This window comes from Brachyistius frenatus, unplaced genomic scaffold (assembly GCF_029030835.1).
Source record: "Brachyistius frenatus isolate BFR_SWC_R1_liver_20210118 unplaced genomic scaffold, ASM2903083v1 Contig_235, whole genome shotgun sequence".
NCBI lineage: Eukaryota > Metazoa > Chordata > Actinopteri > Embiotocidae > Brachyistius > Brachyistius frenatus.
Window position 1 is genome coordinate 497,554 of NW_027210834.1, and position 16,300 is coordinate 513,853.

Consider the following 16,300-nt stretch of genomic DNA (forward strand, 5'->3'; position numbering starts at 1 on the left):
ACACACACACACACACACACACACACACACACACTACACTCTGTCGGGTCGGTCACCTGCTCTAAGCAGCTTCTAACCAGATGCTGGAGTGGTTTGTGTCTTTCCTGTTTTATTACCTTGCGCTCTGTGACTGAAATTTCAAAGTTGTAATCAGCCATGATATTTTATAACCTTTATTATTTGCAGTTTGAGTTATAATTATATATTATGCCACTTTTTTGGCAGTGAAAGATATTTAGATGAAGAGAAAGGCTCTAGTCCATCTTGAACTTGACGTGGTTTTTCTGAACACAGCAGAAGTAGCAACGTTTGTGAAACATTATACGTAAACCAAGAGACTGAGCCTGGGAAGGAAGTCTGAGCTGTAAGTATGCTGTCAACGTTCATTACAGTGAGTGAGCCATCAGGTGAAATATAGCTGGCTAAACAGGTCAGGGAAAGATAATAAAGAAACTCAACATGAGTAAGAAAGAGCCAATTAAATGTCGGGCATGTTTTCTGTAAGAAATCTACTAAATGTAACGCTTCCCTCCCTCGTGTTCGTGCTCTTGTTCCTCCACAACAGACCACCCAGAGCGGGCCGCACTATTCTTTGTCTGTGGTGTGTGTTTGGGCCTCTTCCTCACTCTCTTCGCCCTGGTGGTCCAGATCTCCTGTCGCACCGACTGCCAGCCCCGCCAGCGGCCCCCCACCAAGAAACGAGCTCGCCCTGCCGACTCGTCCTCGGACTCCAGCGACTCGGACTCGGACTGGGACACCACCTCAGACCTGTCGGCGCGGAGACACCGGCGCTTTGAACGTACGCTTAACATGAACGTGTTCACGTCAGCAGAGGAGCTGGAGCGAGCGCAGAGGCTCGAGGAAAGGGAGCGAATCATCCGAGAGATCTGGATGAACGGGCAGCCAGACATCCCAGGGACACGGAGCCTCAATCGCTATTACTGAGGACCGCTTACATGACTCCAACAAGCTTTAGGACGCACTTAGGTTTAAAAAGGAAAGAGACAAGGCGGGGATGAAGCTTTACAAGAAAGCATGCAAAAGCAACTGTGGACTCTCACCGATGAGACCAGCGGAAGGTATTGCACACCTCTCCTCCCTCTCTGCCAGTTTGCATATTCCTCTGGGTATCATAAGCTGTACCCCGTTCGAGCAGGACCGTAAGCTCCCACTCTGAATGGTAAGCTCGCCCATTAGCTGGCTCTTACTGCCGGAAGCAAGAGGTGAAAGGCTACGCTGGCTCGCCCGTGACCTCAGCAGGCCTTTTTGAAGTTGGGATTTATGGGTTAGCTGCCTGAGACGTACACAGGCCTGCAGAGACTTACGCGGTGACTGAAGGACTACGGCCTCAGACAGGTCTGATTCATACAAAACTCAGCTGCGGCAGCTGGAAGAGACTGCGACACTTGGAGCTTCGCGCTCAGCACCCTCCAGTATTCCAGTGTGAACTGCAACCGAGGGCTCAGTTTAAAGCGAGTGCACTTGACAATGGGACAATGTAAGACAATCTTTTCAGTGAGTAACCTTGCTGCCTTTTTTGAGCTTTATAAAAACCAAAAAGATATTTTTAGGGGGAATTCATCTCAACCCTTATGAAATATATTTTATAATATTTAATAGTTTATTGATGTTGTGTATTTTTGTTTTCAAGTATGGTTTATTATGAGATATTTTTATACTTGGCGAAGGTTGTCTGGCACCTCAGGGATGCAATCCTAGTGTTTCTGTGTTTGGTTGATGTATTTGCTTCCTACGAAGGGGATCAGCCCATTTAAACAGCTATGTCAGCATTTAAATAAAAGAATTAGAAATATCATATAAAGAGCCTCAAAGAGGTTTTTAGTGATTGAACCTTATTTTGGATACAGTATGTTTATTTCACAGTGCAGGGCCTTTTCTAGCTCTGTTGTCAAGATCGCAGCTGGTGTTTCTCTCAGTAACTGTTCAAATTATTTAACAATTAGAAATCCTACATTTAACTTAACATTTATGTTTTCCCGTTTGTCAGTACTGCTGCTTTGCTAAACTTTATCATGTGTAAAATCTGAATGTCTGTTAAACAATGCACTTGTTGTCTCCACAGATGTAAAGTACATTACCAGAATATGCCAATTTTGTACCAGTGATTTTTGCTAGAAGTTTATTTTTCTGGTCCTCACTCATAAAGAATTGTGTGAATTTTACGTATTGTGCCAAACATGCCCTTATTTCAAAGAAATCAGTGCTAAAAAAAAAAAAGATGCTTGTGGGAATCACTGCTCACAGCCATCTGAAGAAGGAACTGGCACTGCAGAAATATTGTTCACGATGGTCATGTTAACCTGCTTCTCTTAAATCATGTTACCAGTTTAATAATAAGCTATTGTCAGTACAGCTCTGTTTATGCTTCCTTGGATTCAAGCATAGAAATAATAATAGTTTTTATAAACAGCTTGGTATTTTCCTGACTGAGAGTTTTAATTAGAGAGTACACAGGACATATCAGGGTCATCCTCATGAAAACCGCCACATTTACATAGTTTTTATCGTGACAGTTTGTGTGTTTAAATTTGAATGGGATTAAAAATGTGCCAATAACATGAGACCAAAATATGACGCCTGTGCTTGAAATAAACTGTGTTCAAAAACAAGCAGTAATGTATTTTAATGTTGTACATTTTCCTCTGAAATTATATGTTTTTCCATTTTAAATGTCACTTCAAATGTGCACAAAGTTATGTTACTCTGCAGTTATGCACACTTTTTTCCCGTTGTATCGTGACCCGCACAGAAAAGACAGCTTTAATGTGATCATGTAAGTACATTAAGTAATGTGTTTGAACACATGGTTGTTCAGGAGTTACACAACTGCTGGTGAACTCGTGGGCAAGTCTGTCAGGGAGGTTTCTTGCCGCTGCTCGCCCCCTGGTGGTAGGAATAGGGCTCTACAGTTTCTGTAGACGTCATACTACAATTAACATAATCAATCATGTAACTACTTTACGTGAATTGATCGTAGTTCGTAAACTACATCGCCCACAGAGCTTTATAAAACACGAAACAAATCCAATAGAAGTTGTTTTATTTATTTATTTTTTTAGGATGCTTTCAGTTATCAATTTCTTAACAATTCTGACATTACTTTTATTTCCTCGGATTTTCCCTCTGAACTGTGTTGTTGTTTTTGTTGTAGTTTTCGGGACATTCTTGTTTACTTTCCAAACATTTCGGTGTTGTTGTCGTCCTGTTGTTTCCATGGATACCACGCCGTCGAGTCGCTTCACAACAACAAAACCTGCAAATTGGATCCGCAGGTTTCACGAAACCTTCAACATCTCGTGCAGCCAAAGAAATAAGAAAAACTAAAAGAAAAATCCGGTGAAAATGTCGAAGTGGAACAACCACGGGTTGCCATTTTTCCCAGGATATACATTTTGGGATGTGACGGTAAGTTTGTAGGTTGTTTGTTAAGATATAAACTTCCGTTTCTTTACATGTTTAAAACGTCCCGTTGCTTTAACGTTGATGTCGGACATCCTCTGCAGCAGAAACACCATTCCTGCATTCCTGCAGTCGTTTGGTTGCAGTTTTGACGGTGTTATTTACTCCGGCCTGCTGGTGGCGCTGTTAGCATTTCGGGCTTTAACTGTTTTACAGCAGAGACTGTCGCTTTGAACTAAAATCTGTATTTAATTTTCCATAAAGGAACAAATAAAGTTCCCTGATGAATTGTTGACAATGTGCTATTTAATAATGAGCTTTTTTTTTTTTTTTTCCCCACCAAGGTTGTTGTTTTCCATTATTGTAATATATGTTATTATTTAGTCCGCCACATGTTGCATGCTATTTAAATGTATTCTTCTTTCGTGTTTCAGATCAACTAATTGATTGCGTCCTTATTTGTCTGCAGAAGTCGGCCTTCCATCGGCCCCAGACTCTGGGCTACAAGAACGGCTTCCCTCTGCCCAGTCGCCCCGCTGTGGGAATTGGCCAGGAGCCTCTTTTATCGGTGCAGCTGACTCCACACGACAACACTGAGTTGTTCGCTGAGATCCCCAACCTAACATATGGTCCCGCCGACCAGGCCGTACACGCAGACTTCATCCCCGCTCATGTGGCCTTCGACAAGAAGGTCTGGTTACACCTCCCGTTGTAACGCCGGTAAATGAAGGTGACCATTTGACCCCATTTCCTTCCTTGTTTTGGGTTGTAGGTGTTGCGCTACTATGCATACTTTGTGGAGGAGATCCTGGATTCCCCTGAAGAGGAGTACCGTGTGCGCCCTGTGGTCATCTACTACTACCTGGAGGATGACAGCATGTGCATCTTTGAGCCCAGGCTGGAGAACTCTGGGATACCGCAGGGCGGACGGATCAAGCGCCAGCGTCTACCCAAGGACGAGCATGGAGAGCATTACCAGTGGAGAGACCTCAACCTCGCCATGGACCTGGTGGTGTACGGAGTGAAGTACCACATCACACAGTGTGACGCCTTCACAAAGGTACAGCACTCACCTGTATGAATGCTCTCTGGCTCTTATTTATTTATATTATTCTGTGTGTGTGTGTGAGACTCAAAAATAAGGAAATGCACTTATAGTTCTGCTGCAAATGTACTTTCTGTCTGTGTCGACCTCTCGTTCGCTTCACAGGAGTTCATGGAACGTGAAGGTTTGGTTCTGAATGAGCCCGAGCCGATGCCAGCGGATCCTTACAGCAAACGTCGCCAAATCCCTCAGCCGAACCACACGACACCCCCCCAGTTCGACCGCGTCTTTCAGTTTCTCACCATGGACCGCAAGGTTAAAGAGATTAAATAACGCTCCTCTGGACAGCTGATAACAGACAGCCGTCATGATGAGGAACTGGGTTTTATTCATATCGGCCTACACGCTGGGTAGACTGCAGAGAGAGGTGTAATGTTTCGACATCGAGCATGTCTTTATCCCCTTTATCTCTTCTTCTTCTTCATGACCTGTAATTCCGTCATCTGTATTCAACCTAATTCTTTTTCTTTCTAAGTAATCGTTTGATGATATTTCCCTGAAGTGTTTGTGCCTTTCGACTTTGTACCCGTCACACCAGTTCTCTTTCTGAGGCCGTATTTAACCCCGTCTCGGTCAGGTGCTCCGTTTCTTTGCTCTGTGGCACGATGACGAGTCGGAGACCAGGCGTGTGTCCATCCAGTATTACCTGGTTGACGACACGGTGGAGATCAGAGAAGTCCATAAACCCAACAGCGGCCGGGATCCCTTACCCATCTTGATGCGCAGACAGAGGCTACCCAAGAAAATCAAACCGGGTACGGTGCAGTGCCGTGTCACTTTACATTGTACATTGAATTCTTTTCATTTATTATTGCGCAATGTAGCAGTGAAGGGAGACACTCTCATTAGGTTACAGAATGTGTCGTAATAATAATGTTACGGAAAATTGCTCTGCAGTTTAGTGTTGGTTTTGATATGTTTTGGACTACTTTATGCACTACACAGTAATCATATGACGCACAAAGATGAAATATATTTGACTTTGTACTGAACTGGACTTCCTAGACAACATAAAACAGTGGAAATATCTAGTAAATAACCATAAACACTAGGACACACTGTTTTTATTTACTTACCTAACTGCCACATGACTTTTCTTTCTTTCCAGAGAATTTCCCCAGCTGTGTGTTGGAGATGTCGCTGGCAGAGGTGGATGAGTACTACTCCCCCAAAGACTTCCAGCTGGGTCAAACTGTGAAGCTATTGGGCCGTCACTTCAAGCTGTACAACTGTGATGCCTTCACTAAAGAATATTACCAGAAGAACCACCCGGACTTGGAGATGAAACCTGCGGAGCTACCAGAGAAGGTTGTTATGCCTCAGGCCAAGGTGAGAAACTGAGCTGTGGCTTTAATGTGTTTTCCTGAACAAAAATAGAATCTGTAAATTCTGTACATACGTGTTATTATATTACATGTTATTTCTTCACATCAATAACCCTCTCTGGTCTGTATTTACAGGAGATTCCCCCCTACAATGGTTTTGGTTCACTCGAAGACTCTCTTCAAAATTGTTTGTCTCTGATTCCTGAGCCTCACAAAATCGACGTGTTAAAGTTTCTGGAGAACAACAACAAAGTGCTGCACTACAGCGTCGTGCTGGTGAGACTGTGTTTGTGCTGCCTGGTAAACAGAACCGACTGAATGACTGCGTGTTGATTGAACACCGTTAGAGCACCATTCCAGCAATAAGACTTAAATCAGCCAAACTTCACTTCTCATTCTACATCACAACCCGGGACAAGAAACTTCTTCTGTGATTGACCACAGAGTTTACAAAGACTCCAACACATAATTCAAATGTATCAAAATAGAAGCCGATCATTTGAGGATGGCGATTTACAGACTCGATTCAAATCTAAGCTATAGACAACAAAATACCTTGTCCTCGCTCAAGCTGTTCTATGTTACGTCCCAGGACTCCCAGTATCCCGAAGACGAAGGCCGTCGTTTCATCCTGTCCTACTGCCTGGCCGATGACATGATCAGTATTTTTGAAAAGCCCACCAAAAACTCTGGTATCATCCCTGGCAAGTTCCTGAAAAAGACCCGCGTCCCCAAGCCGGGCTCTACTGTGGAGAATCCGGAGTTCTACTCACCTGCAGACTTCGCTATTGGAGCCACTGTAGAAGGTCAAATTCTCTTTTTAACAGCCTGTAATGATTCCCTTGTTATGTATACACCAGCAGCATCTTTTCTCCAAGACAACATGACAGATACGTGCTGTACGGCTCATATAGCGAGTTTCTAGAAGGACACACATCGGGCTGTATTTCACATTACAATTATTTTGTTATTTATTATTATTATTATTTAGTTTCATTTTCCATTAGAGGGATCAGTACCAAAACACAAAAGCTCAGTATATTGAACTTTATTCCTCTTTTCTTATTTAGTATTCAGCCGCCGCTTCGTGCTCACTGATGCCGACTACTATGTGCTTACATACCTGGAGTCCATCTCAAGCCAGATCCCCTCTCAGACGCTGGATTCTTTGCGACAGAAACTGGGAGTGAGGATCGCAAATAACCAGCCAGCTGACCAAAATGGTAAAAAAAATCTCATCTGCCATTCCACATAACACAAGAATTTAAAACTCTAGAATTATTTGTCAGTAACACCTTTCTTCCAGTAGGTGTCACTGTAAGAAAAGAAACAAACTGGACAAATGTAAATCAGTTCACGCTCATACTTTTTTTCCCCTTTCTTTGTCAGGAGAAGCAGCAGAACCATCTTTGTGATGTAAAGGAAATCCTGAAATTCTATTGCTCCAAGTGTTACTTATCCTGAAATAAATTCAGTGTGAATCAAAGCCTTTGTAAAAATGTGTCATTTCAGCATAAGACACATACCTGCTGCAGTGAAGGTGAATTATTTGGTGAGTTTGGACAACTTCAGACAAATTATAAAATAAAACTAGCCTTTGCACGCGTCACAAATTAATTTCTGTTTCCAGACCGGCGGTGCCAGCACTTCTCACATTATTGCAAAATATACCACGATGAAAACTCTTGCTTCCAATAACTGGAAATGTTGCCCTCTTGCTGACTAAACAGGTGCATGGAAGGAACAACAGAAACCATTTACAACAGATAATCCCACAACTCGTCTCAGAAAAATGCATTATTTAATAAAGTAATTAACAAAACGAAAGCAAAAACATGGAATGGCATGCGGTAATATCCAACATACATACTTGATGCATATCTGCTAAGTGACCAGTGACAAAGTGTACGATTTTTAGACAGTAATCTCATCATCAGTAACGCTTTTCTGCTCCAATGGACCAAAATAGAAAACAAGCAAAGCCGGCTCAATGGCAAGAGCTGCAATATCTGACAACACTACAACCAATACAGTACTTATGTATGAGGATATGCATCAACACATTCAACAGGGACACACACATTAACATGTGCCGCACGCTGTGTTCACTTGACTTTATAATCACTCTGCATACAATTGTGTGCCTTAGGGCGGGATAGCAGGCTGTGGGTGTATAAAGGGTGTATAAAAAAATACTGATATGATGAGAAGAGTAAATGTCTGTTGGGCTCAAGGGATTTCCCTGGATTTAATTTTCCAGCATTCAGGCCTAAGTCTGTGGCGACCGAGTCCCCGTATCATCTTAGGACATACTCAGCCAGAAGCTCAGCGGTCGGCGGCCGCCAGCTTCACTGTTGTGCTGATGAGGAAACCTTAGCCGGGGCTAAGGCCACTGTTCAGGCCAGTCAGAGTGTAGGTCTTAGGGGGATTTGAGTTTTTTCGTCCGAGGAGAGGCTCCGTTCTCAGCTTTAAGGACTCCGTTTTCATGGTGACCAACTGAAAGGAAGGGACAGAAAGGAGAAGTTACAACGTGATACAGACGACAACAACAACAACAACAAAAACGTGCTCCTTGATTCCTCTGTAACTATTTATCAGATGATGCGAGTGAATTATGGAACGTGTGTGAGCGGGTGTTTGAACTCACGTGAGTCTCTCTTCAGTGGCCTTAGGGGTTGCTTCGTGGCAGCCTTCTTGCGAACAGCCTGTTCATGCCTGAACTCCCTCCAGCGCCTCAGCTGGAAGCGGATAAACTTCCAGAGAAGCCAGGATTGGGTCAAACACACCAGCAGTAGAACAGTCATCCTGAAAGAGGCCCAAAGCAAGACGATTAGTGCCGTTGTTTGTTTTGGAAAATGTGTCTGACATGATGTGCCAAATTAGTGAAATTACTTTCAGACTTTATGAATGTGTTTGAAATAAGGTGTGAAGGATATTTCTACTGTTTTAACAGTTTATTTTATTCTGACTGTCCCCATCTGCAACCACTTTTGTTGTACTGAAAAATAGGCCAAAGAGAGTGCTGCTGTCACAAGAAATTACACTGAAACAAAGAGTGCTTTAAAACCTACTTTGTTTGTTGCGGACCTTCAAACTTTTCAGTTTGTTTTTCATCTAAAATAAGTATATTTTTAGCAAATAAATATAGTGTACTTAAGAAACTATAGTTTAAATAAGGTACACTGGCAGGTAAAGCAAATATTCAAAGATATCCTTTCTTCATTTTCTGTAGATTTCTTATGAATTAAGATTCTGAAATCTCATATTGTAATTGTTACTCGTCCCATTTAATCCATTTGAGTGTTTTTACTCATTTACTAATTGAAGTCAAAGTTCCTTCCTGGTTCATTGTGAATTTATGTTGCATTACAATAAACAACCATTTAAAGAATCAACCCTTTTTATGGGCCCAAAGTGTAATTAGACTGAACAGTTGTAACAGTGAGAGAAAATGAATCATTATCCACAGATGTTGGACCTTGCTCGTGTTTTTGCTCGCTGGTGACGGGCGAGGCGAGGCCTCACCTTATCAGTACAGTGTTGAAGTTGCCCATCTCCAAGTCTAGCCCCTGATTCTCAGCACGAGCCAGACCAAAGCCCACAGAAAGAAACATCAGGGTCAGCGTAGCCATCCGTGTAAACACAAAGCTGATCGCCCACAGATCAAACCTGAGACGCAACAAACGGGGAAGTCGCGGTCAGTTGAAAAAAAGACAAAAAAACCACCAAAAAAAGCTGTTGAGATGATCAACTTCAGGGCAATATCACAATGTTTTACAAAACTCCGTCACAAGGTGAAAACACATGACCCAGTAGGTTAGGGAGGAGGATTTCTGTATTTGAAATAAATATTTAGGTCAACTTGGCCGCAAAAATATAAAATATTCTGGAGGTTAATTGTCAATAGTTGCGCCGATATTTTGGAAGAATTAAAGCTAAAACCATAAAGAGCCTTTGTGAAGGGAGATTCCTTACATTTTGTGATGGTTCTCATCAGTGAAGTACAAGAGTCTGGCGATGTGGAAGCCCAGCTCTGACACAAACTGGAGGAAGAGAAGTACGAGACTCACACGACTCAGACTACACGGGGAAGAAGACAGAATGAGGTGACAAACCAAAATCATCAAAGCAGCTACGGTAGTTTATATAATGTAGAGCAAAGACACGAAGTTCAGCAACGCAGTGAAATCTGCTGCTGCACTGAATTTTGAGACCAGGAACCGAGTCAAAGAAACTCCAACATGAACTTCAGATTGTTTCATTTCTTTCCTTTTTTTTTTCTTTCCTATTTCTCTTCTCACTCTGCATTCATTTTTCTTTACAAGCCTTTGAAGTTTTAATTTGTTATTCTGCCAGATGCTTACTTTAACAAATAGGCTGCAGAGATGTGCAGCAGATACAAGCAGATGTACTGGAGCTGACGAGAGATCTCCTCCTGAAACACAAACAGCCTTCGTTAGCAAAGGATTTTCAGGCTTTGATGGTGTTTTGTTCTTTCTCCACTCTTGTCTAAAACACGCACCAAATATATACAAGCTCCAAAACACAGAAATATAAACAAGCGCTTATCAAGGCACACTCCAGGTCTCCCGCAGTTCCCAGGGCCTCCCCACTGACCTTGCGTACTTTCTGGAAGTAAAGCTCCGGCAAGGCATGAAGCCAGTAGGCCAGCTGAGTGAGGTAGAAAAACTTCACCTGAAACCTAGAGCAGAAATATACATGAGAGAGAGACAGAGGGAGGAACAAGAAATACGTACAATGTACATGCTGCTGCCGGTGATACTTTCCCTGTCTTGCTTTTCTTTGACGCATGTGAGCATGTCGGTGGGGGGGGGGGGGGGGGCGAAGCCAGTAGACAGCCGAGGTCTCAGATTTCTCCAGCAAAAAGTAGCTGCGTTAATCTATTATGTAAATTCTTCTTGATCCCTTCAGTCACAAAGGAAACCCGAAAATCTCCTCATTTACATCAATGTTTGAAACGAGTGTAATCGGAGAGTAAGCGCTACTAATGACATGCATGTAAATGTTCTGGCTGTTTGTGTATGGTGCGTGCACAGGACACTGCACATGTAAGGTCGTGTACGCTATAAACTTACAGCAGATAGACGAAAGCTAAATAAATAAATACATCTCAAAAAGCGTCTTTCTGAAAAAGGTAGTATTTGTGATTCTGAGTTGAATCCCAGCAGTAGTGGTCAAAAAACAGAGCTTGAAACTGACTCAAATATTTGTGACAGCTTCACAAATTGTTAGTGCATTTTTGAAGTTTAAAGTATAACTCTTGGGTCAAATAATCAATTACCAAAAAGAGAATCTGCATACTTGTTTGTTAAAATATTGTTTTATGAACAACTTTTTTTTTTTTTTTTAATTATCTGTGGTTTAATGTTCCCACTTTCTAGTGATAAACTTTGAAGGTCTTTTTTCTTTAGTAAAAAAATGTATCTGGAAAGTTATCTGCAGATCAACCCATGAGGACGATCATTCTTAGTTACAGTTCCAAGTATAAATTATGATATACCGGAGATGTACATGGGGATAGTTCTCCCAAAGGCTGCTGGGATGCAGGAGATATCCTTCCTGTGTGGAGAAATTAAGACAAAACAACACGTTAATACTGATATTGGCATTTCCGTAACCAAGAAGTTGTCATTTGAACAGTCTCACTCACCGTTACGAGGATGTAGAAGCTCCACACACTTGACACCAAGTGAAACACACACAGCTGACCCGACTCATTAAACTTAGTGTTCTTGCTCTTGGAGAGGTGAAGACGTCGGTTCACTTTCTGCAACAACACAACAGGTCATGTGAGTGCAGCTGGATCCAGTCAGAGCAGGTGACATGTTGACTCTGCCATTGTCTCGCACAAGGAAGCGTCACCGTAATACAAATAAGTAGGACGAGAAAACCTGTTCTATTTATGGCAGCTGCTACTGAAAACCCTCCTCCTCCGAAGTATTCCTTTCAAGACGCTTTGGAAACCGCCGTGATGGTGCTAAAATAAAACCTAATTCGTCCTGGCTGGCCTATTTCTAAACAATGACACATGGACTCGTACTTGAAGATGGATCAAATACTACTCCCCTCTTCCTGTCTTCACAACTCTCTCCTCAGAGCTCTGGAGCAACATGTCGGCCTGTTTTCAAAATGGCCTTCAAAACAGCCAGCAGCATCATGTTTTTAATGTGACATGTTTCAAACTCCCCTGCTGGTGGAACCGCTCATATCCTGGCTCCAGCGTAGTCGATTGATCTTCTTCACTACTTTTACAGTGTACTTACGGTAGGTATCACTGTAAACAGACTAAGACATCGGCAATATTTGAAGTATTTTTCAAATTCTATCACTGCAAAAGCTGGTGACCATGACTACGCTGACAACAACAATTAGTCAGAAAAGAAAATGTGTAATTTGGTACCAACTGCAAGAAAACCAAGTGTTATATGGATACTCTTGCTTTAAGTCATTTCAAATGAATTGCTCCATAACCTTTAGTCTTTTAGTCAGTGTAGAGCAGAGCAGCTGAACACGCAGAAATGTGACGCTGGTGTACAGGCAAACATACAATTCAACTCATCTGAGGCGTATTTACGTTCCAGAATAGTTCCAAGGATAAATCTGTAATGTAGGAATATTTATGTAATGGAGCAATTATTTCTTGAAAATTAGTGCCAAATTAAACTTGCTTTCCAAGAACCTTGTAGGAAATTATTAGGAATATGCAGAACCATAAAAAAACAACAACCTCTGCCTCATTTTCTACCCTGTGGTTGTTGTTTTTTTGTTTTTTTGTATCCGTCTGTTGAAAACAATCAATACATAAGGTGCTTACATCCAGAAGATACTCCTGCACTACCGCATGGAGGATGATGACGATGAAGAAGTAGAACAGGATGGTGGCACAGTCCTTCCATCCGTAGTGGTACAGCGTCACCTCGCCCTCTAAGCACACACACACGAGAGGGGAGACACACGTGTCTGTAATCACAGGCGTGTTCAACATCCTGGAGCAACACTCGTGAACCAGTGACAGAAACACAGTGACGCAATGTGCAGGAAGAGCAACAGCAGAAGTGAAACTGTGAAATAAATGAACAGTATGAGTCAAAATGTAGGCACACTGAATCATTGAATCAGTACGGCAATAAATGAAAGTAGTCCGTATTTAAATGATGGTTTGGCACTTCATACCTGGTGATAGTGTGGTGACATTGTACTGAGGCTGAATGAACAGTATGGCCGTCTTGGCAGTTGCCTGGAAATTAGATGAGATGTGATTAGCAGCAGTGAATCTGTCTGAATGTAAAATGAAGAAGCTGCTCTTCCAAGTATCATCCAGTCAGGTATACACACAGCATTTGGGGGTGTGACAAAGAAATACGAATACATAATGTTGTTAATAGTCTGTCTTCCAGTTGTGCTGCTGAAAGATCGAACCCGCATGACTACGTTAGTTTCAACCTCGCACCAGTAAATGGAAACTATAACAGGAGTCCCTGAATAATTTCACGTCGAGCGCTCCCGTAAAGAGATCCACTAAACCTGTTTACAAGCGTTATAAACTCCTCAAATAAGAAGCATCTGTTGTGACTGCTTGTCACAGATTTCATACTGTATACGTCTAACAGTAATTCAAATTAAGCTTATTAAAATTTAAATTGCTGTCAGTTGACTCACTGTTTAATCAACTAATGTCTTCAAAACTCAAAAGATGGTAGAACGGAATAAAAATAAAACCACGGTGTCTTTTCTCCAGTGGATCAACCTGTAGCGCCTCCACATCAGCTGTCCCATCAGGTTGGGAACCATCGAACCCTTTATGAATTATGTCTCTGAGTCCCAGATGAACACATCGAATTCAGCACATACTGAATTTATAGAAAGAGCTGTGAAGATAGATGTATATGGATTGCTTTGAGTCCGGTTTGGTTTTGTTTTTGTTGTTTTTTGGGGGGCGGATTGCAGAAATTCTCTGTTTCCAGCTTCTTAAATGTAATTATGTTCTGGTTCCTTTAGTTCTCAATGATTATCTGAATATGTTTTGGTTGTTGATCCAGAACAAAACGTTGTAGCTGCATCTTTGGCTTTGGAATTTTCTGAAAGACCAAAAAGATGATTCTGTTCATCGGAAAATAATTCGCATCCCTAAAAAGCTGAGACCCCTGAGGGACCCCTGAGGGACCCCTGAGGGACCCCGTTGGACCCCTGAGGGACCCCTGAGGGACCCCGTTGGATCCCTGAGGGACCCAGTTGGACCCCTGAGGGACCCAGCTGGACCCCTGAGGGACCCCTGAGGGACCCCGTTGGACCCCTGAGGGACCCAGTTGGATCCCTGAGGGACCCAGTTGGACCCCTGAGGGACCCAGCTGGACCCCTGAGGGACCCCTGAGGGACCCCGTTGGACCCCGTTGGTCCGCTGAGGGACCCAGTTGGATCCCTGAGGGACCCCGTTGGACCCCTGAGGGACCCCGCTGGACCCCTGAGGGACCCCGTTGGACCCCGTTGGTCCGCTGAGGGACCCAGTTGGATCCCTGAGGGACCCCGTTGGACCCCTGAGGGACCCCTGAGGGACCCAGTTGGACCCCTGAGGGACCCCGTTGGACCCCTGAGGGACCCCGTTGGTCCGCTGGCACCAGTTTGGGCACCACAGTGCAGTAAGTTATTCCCTTACACTTACACGCCGAGGCCACTAATATCCTGCTGACAACACGTCTAATTCAACTCTTTATCTGTCGCGCTGTTGTTCTCCTTTTCCGAAAGCAGAGGACTGAAGGAAACCCCCTCTTTATTCTGTCCTCGGCCAGCTGTGATCACAACCGGGGTTCCGGATTGAAACTCCGCTAACCGTCGGCGGCTGTTTGAGGAACAATCAGCTCATGAAACTTCGTGAACGGAGTGTCTGAATGTCCTCGGGCAGATGTCCTCAGGTGGACGCAGGTCTTCAGCCCCGCTGCTGGGCTCCGGGATTGAGACGTGGCAGTAAACTACGCGCGTCAAGTCAGCGACGGAAAGTCAAACCGCTTCCGCTTTGGCGTTTCAAAATAAAACCTTCTGCTGGCGGACGTGCGCTCGAGCTTGCGGGCAGCAACTGCGCTTGCTTTTAATTTGAATGTGGAAGCAGCTTTACTTCCGGTCTGAATCTGGCTCTCCGGTATGTGACAAACTTTGGAAACGTTGCAGCAGATTTTCTTTGCTGGAAATAAAGACGCTGTCAGGATAAAAACAACATTAGTTACAGGATGTAGTTTATTTTATTTTATTTTTTTAATAACAACCTTCGTCCGAAAGCAGCAGAAGAGTTTCAGGTGTACCACGGTTATTATTTATTTTACTCTTAGATGTTAACAGCAAGACACCGAAAACGTTGAACGCGTGAAGGAACACATCCGGAGAAGTCTCCGTGTTTTAAGATGCATCTTTCTAACTGCGCTGAAATCATAAGTTCACTTTGACTGATCACTGCTCACAAAACCCGGAGAAGCTGCAGACACCGTTTATGTCCGCGGGGCAGCTCGCAGCCGGACTCCTCACATGAAGTCCGACTCGTGCCTTTTTCTTTTCTTTTCTTTTTCTTTTTCTTTAAAGCAGAAATCAAACCGAGTCGGATTTCTATCACATCTTCGGATGTTGCAGCGGGCATCTGAAAACAGCTGAGAGAGCCGAGGGGAGGAAAACAAAAAGAATCATCTCACCTCAAACATCAATCCAATCAAAATGAAAATCACCAGACTGAAGACGATGTCTGCGTGGTTCTGAATGAGGAACTCCTGGCTGAAGAAGGGGTAGCTCTTGTTCCGTCTGCGGAACGCCATGCCACCTCACGGACTTTTCCCTGCTAGTTTATAAATCTGAATTTTTCTGACTACGAAGTTCAGGAGTTAACTTTCTCAGTGATTTGCGCATGCGCGTCGTCTTAAAGGGCCAGTGTCGTAAATACCTTCTTCGAGGCCATTTACACAAAACAGAGATGTTCAATCCACCAGGCAAATAAACCAAGTGCCTTTGCTCAAGTATTGCACTTAAGCATTATTTTTGAGATACTTATACCTTGCTTGAGTACTTTATACATTCATGCCATTACACTTTAGAGGGAACCCCAGCAAACAGCAACCTGCAGGGAACCATTCAGGAATGTTCTCTGACGGTTCCGTGTGGATTAGTTTTTGGAACCTTTTTGGAACCTTCCTGGAGCGGGCTTTTTCCCCCCAATAATATACGTTCCCAGGACATCAAGAAAACTTTCCAGAGAATGTTTGAACACTCCTAGGGTGGTGCCCATTCGCTTTCTACCCACCTCACTACATGTATTAGACCGCTTTAGTCACAAAACTCAAAGATTATCAAAAAAATTAAAACAGATTTGTGAGTCAGAACTCTCGCTCTACTTTCCTCTTCCAGTAATCATCTGACGACCCCTTAGATTTATCTGAGGCATCTGTCCCTGTTT

At 43.2% G+C, this 16,300-nt stretch overlaps 3 protein-coding genes across 4 annotated transcripts in view; 2 read left to right on the forward strand and 1 right to left on the reverse strand.

Moving 5' to 3' along the window:
- The window catches only part of LOC138633749 (protein eva-1 homolog A), a 71,972-nt gene extending 69,342 nt beyond the window's left edge, over positions 1-2,630 (forward strand). For both annotated transcript variants that reach the window (XM_069720156.1, XM_069720157.1), the window contains one exon: positions 566-2,630. In XM_069720156.1, coding sequence (XP_069576257.1) covers positions 566-945 — 380 coding nt within the window. In that variant the 3' untranslated portion in view covers positions 946-2,630. The remainder of the gene's footprint in view (positions 1-565) is intronic.
- A 646-nt stretch (positions 2,631-3,276) lies between these two features.
- efhc1 (EF-hand domain (C-terminal) containing 1) lies at positions 3,277-7,311 on the forward strand. The gene is made up of 10 exons (XM_069720146.1): positions 3,277-3,426; positions 3,890-4,111; positions 4,193-4,480; positions 4,631-4,780; positions 5,103-5,280; positions 5,634-5,854; positions 5,986-6,126; positions 6,443-6,656; positions 6,921-7,073; positions 7,240-7,311. Exons 1-10 carry the CDS (start codon positions 3,364-3,366, stop codon positions 7,263-7,265), a joined length of 1,656 nt encoding a protein of 551 aa, XP_069576247.1. The 5' UTR covers positions 3,277-3,363; the 3' UTR covers positions 7,266-7,311.
- A 321-nt stretch (positions 7,312-7,632) lies between these two features.
- Positions 7,633-15,730, reverse strand: tram2 (translocation associated membrane protein 2). Its single transcript, XM_069720163.1, has 11 exons — positions 15,546-15,730; positions 13,045-13,108; positions 12,686-12,795; positions 11,522-11,638; positions 11,372-11,430; positions 10,468-10,552; positions 10,215-10,285; positions 9,826-9,930; positions 9,376-9,519; positions 8,498-8,655; positions 7,633-8,346 (listed from the first exon to the last, which is right to left on the reverse strand). Exons 1-11 carry the CDS (start codon positions 15,663-15,665, stop codon positions 8,270-8,272), a joined length of 1,110 nt encoding a protein of 369 aa, XP_069576264.1. The 5' UTR covers positions 15,666-15,730; the 3' UTR covers positions 7,633-8,269.
- Between the last annotated feature and the right edge of the window lie 570 nt (positions 15,731-16,300).

Excerpts from the sequence above, each read along its gene's own strand:
- efhc1 (XM_069720146.1), top strand. The coding sequence starts at position 3,364 with ATGTCGAAGTGGAACAACCACGGGTTGCCATTTTTCCCAGGATATACA. Across the intron at positions 4,781-5,102 it reads TTCTCACCATGGACCGCAAG|GTGCTCCGTTTCTTTGCTCT; the intron begins GTTAAAGAGATT and ends CGTCTCGGTCAG. Across the intron at positions 6,657-6,920 it reads TATTGGAGCCACTGTAGAAG|TATTCAGCCGCCGCTTCGTG; the intron begins GTCAAATTCTCT and ends TTTCTTATTTAG.
- tram2 (XM_069720163.1), bottom strand. The coding sequence starts at position 15,665 with ATGGCGTTCCGCAGACGGAACAAGAGCTACCCCTTCTTCAGCCAGGAG. Across the intron at positions 13,109-15,545 it reads TGATTGGATTGATGTTTGAG|GCAACTGCCAAGACGGCCAT; the intron begins GTGAGATGATTC and ends TCTAATTTCCAG. Across the intron at positions 8,347-8,497 it reads GCCACTGAAGAGAGACTCAC|TTGGTCACCATGAAAACGGA; the intron begins GTGAGTTCAAAC and ends CCTTCCTTTCAG.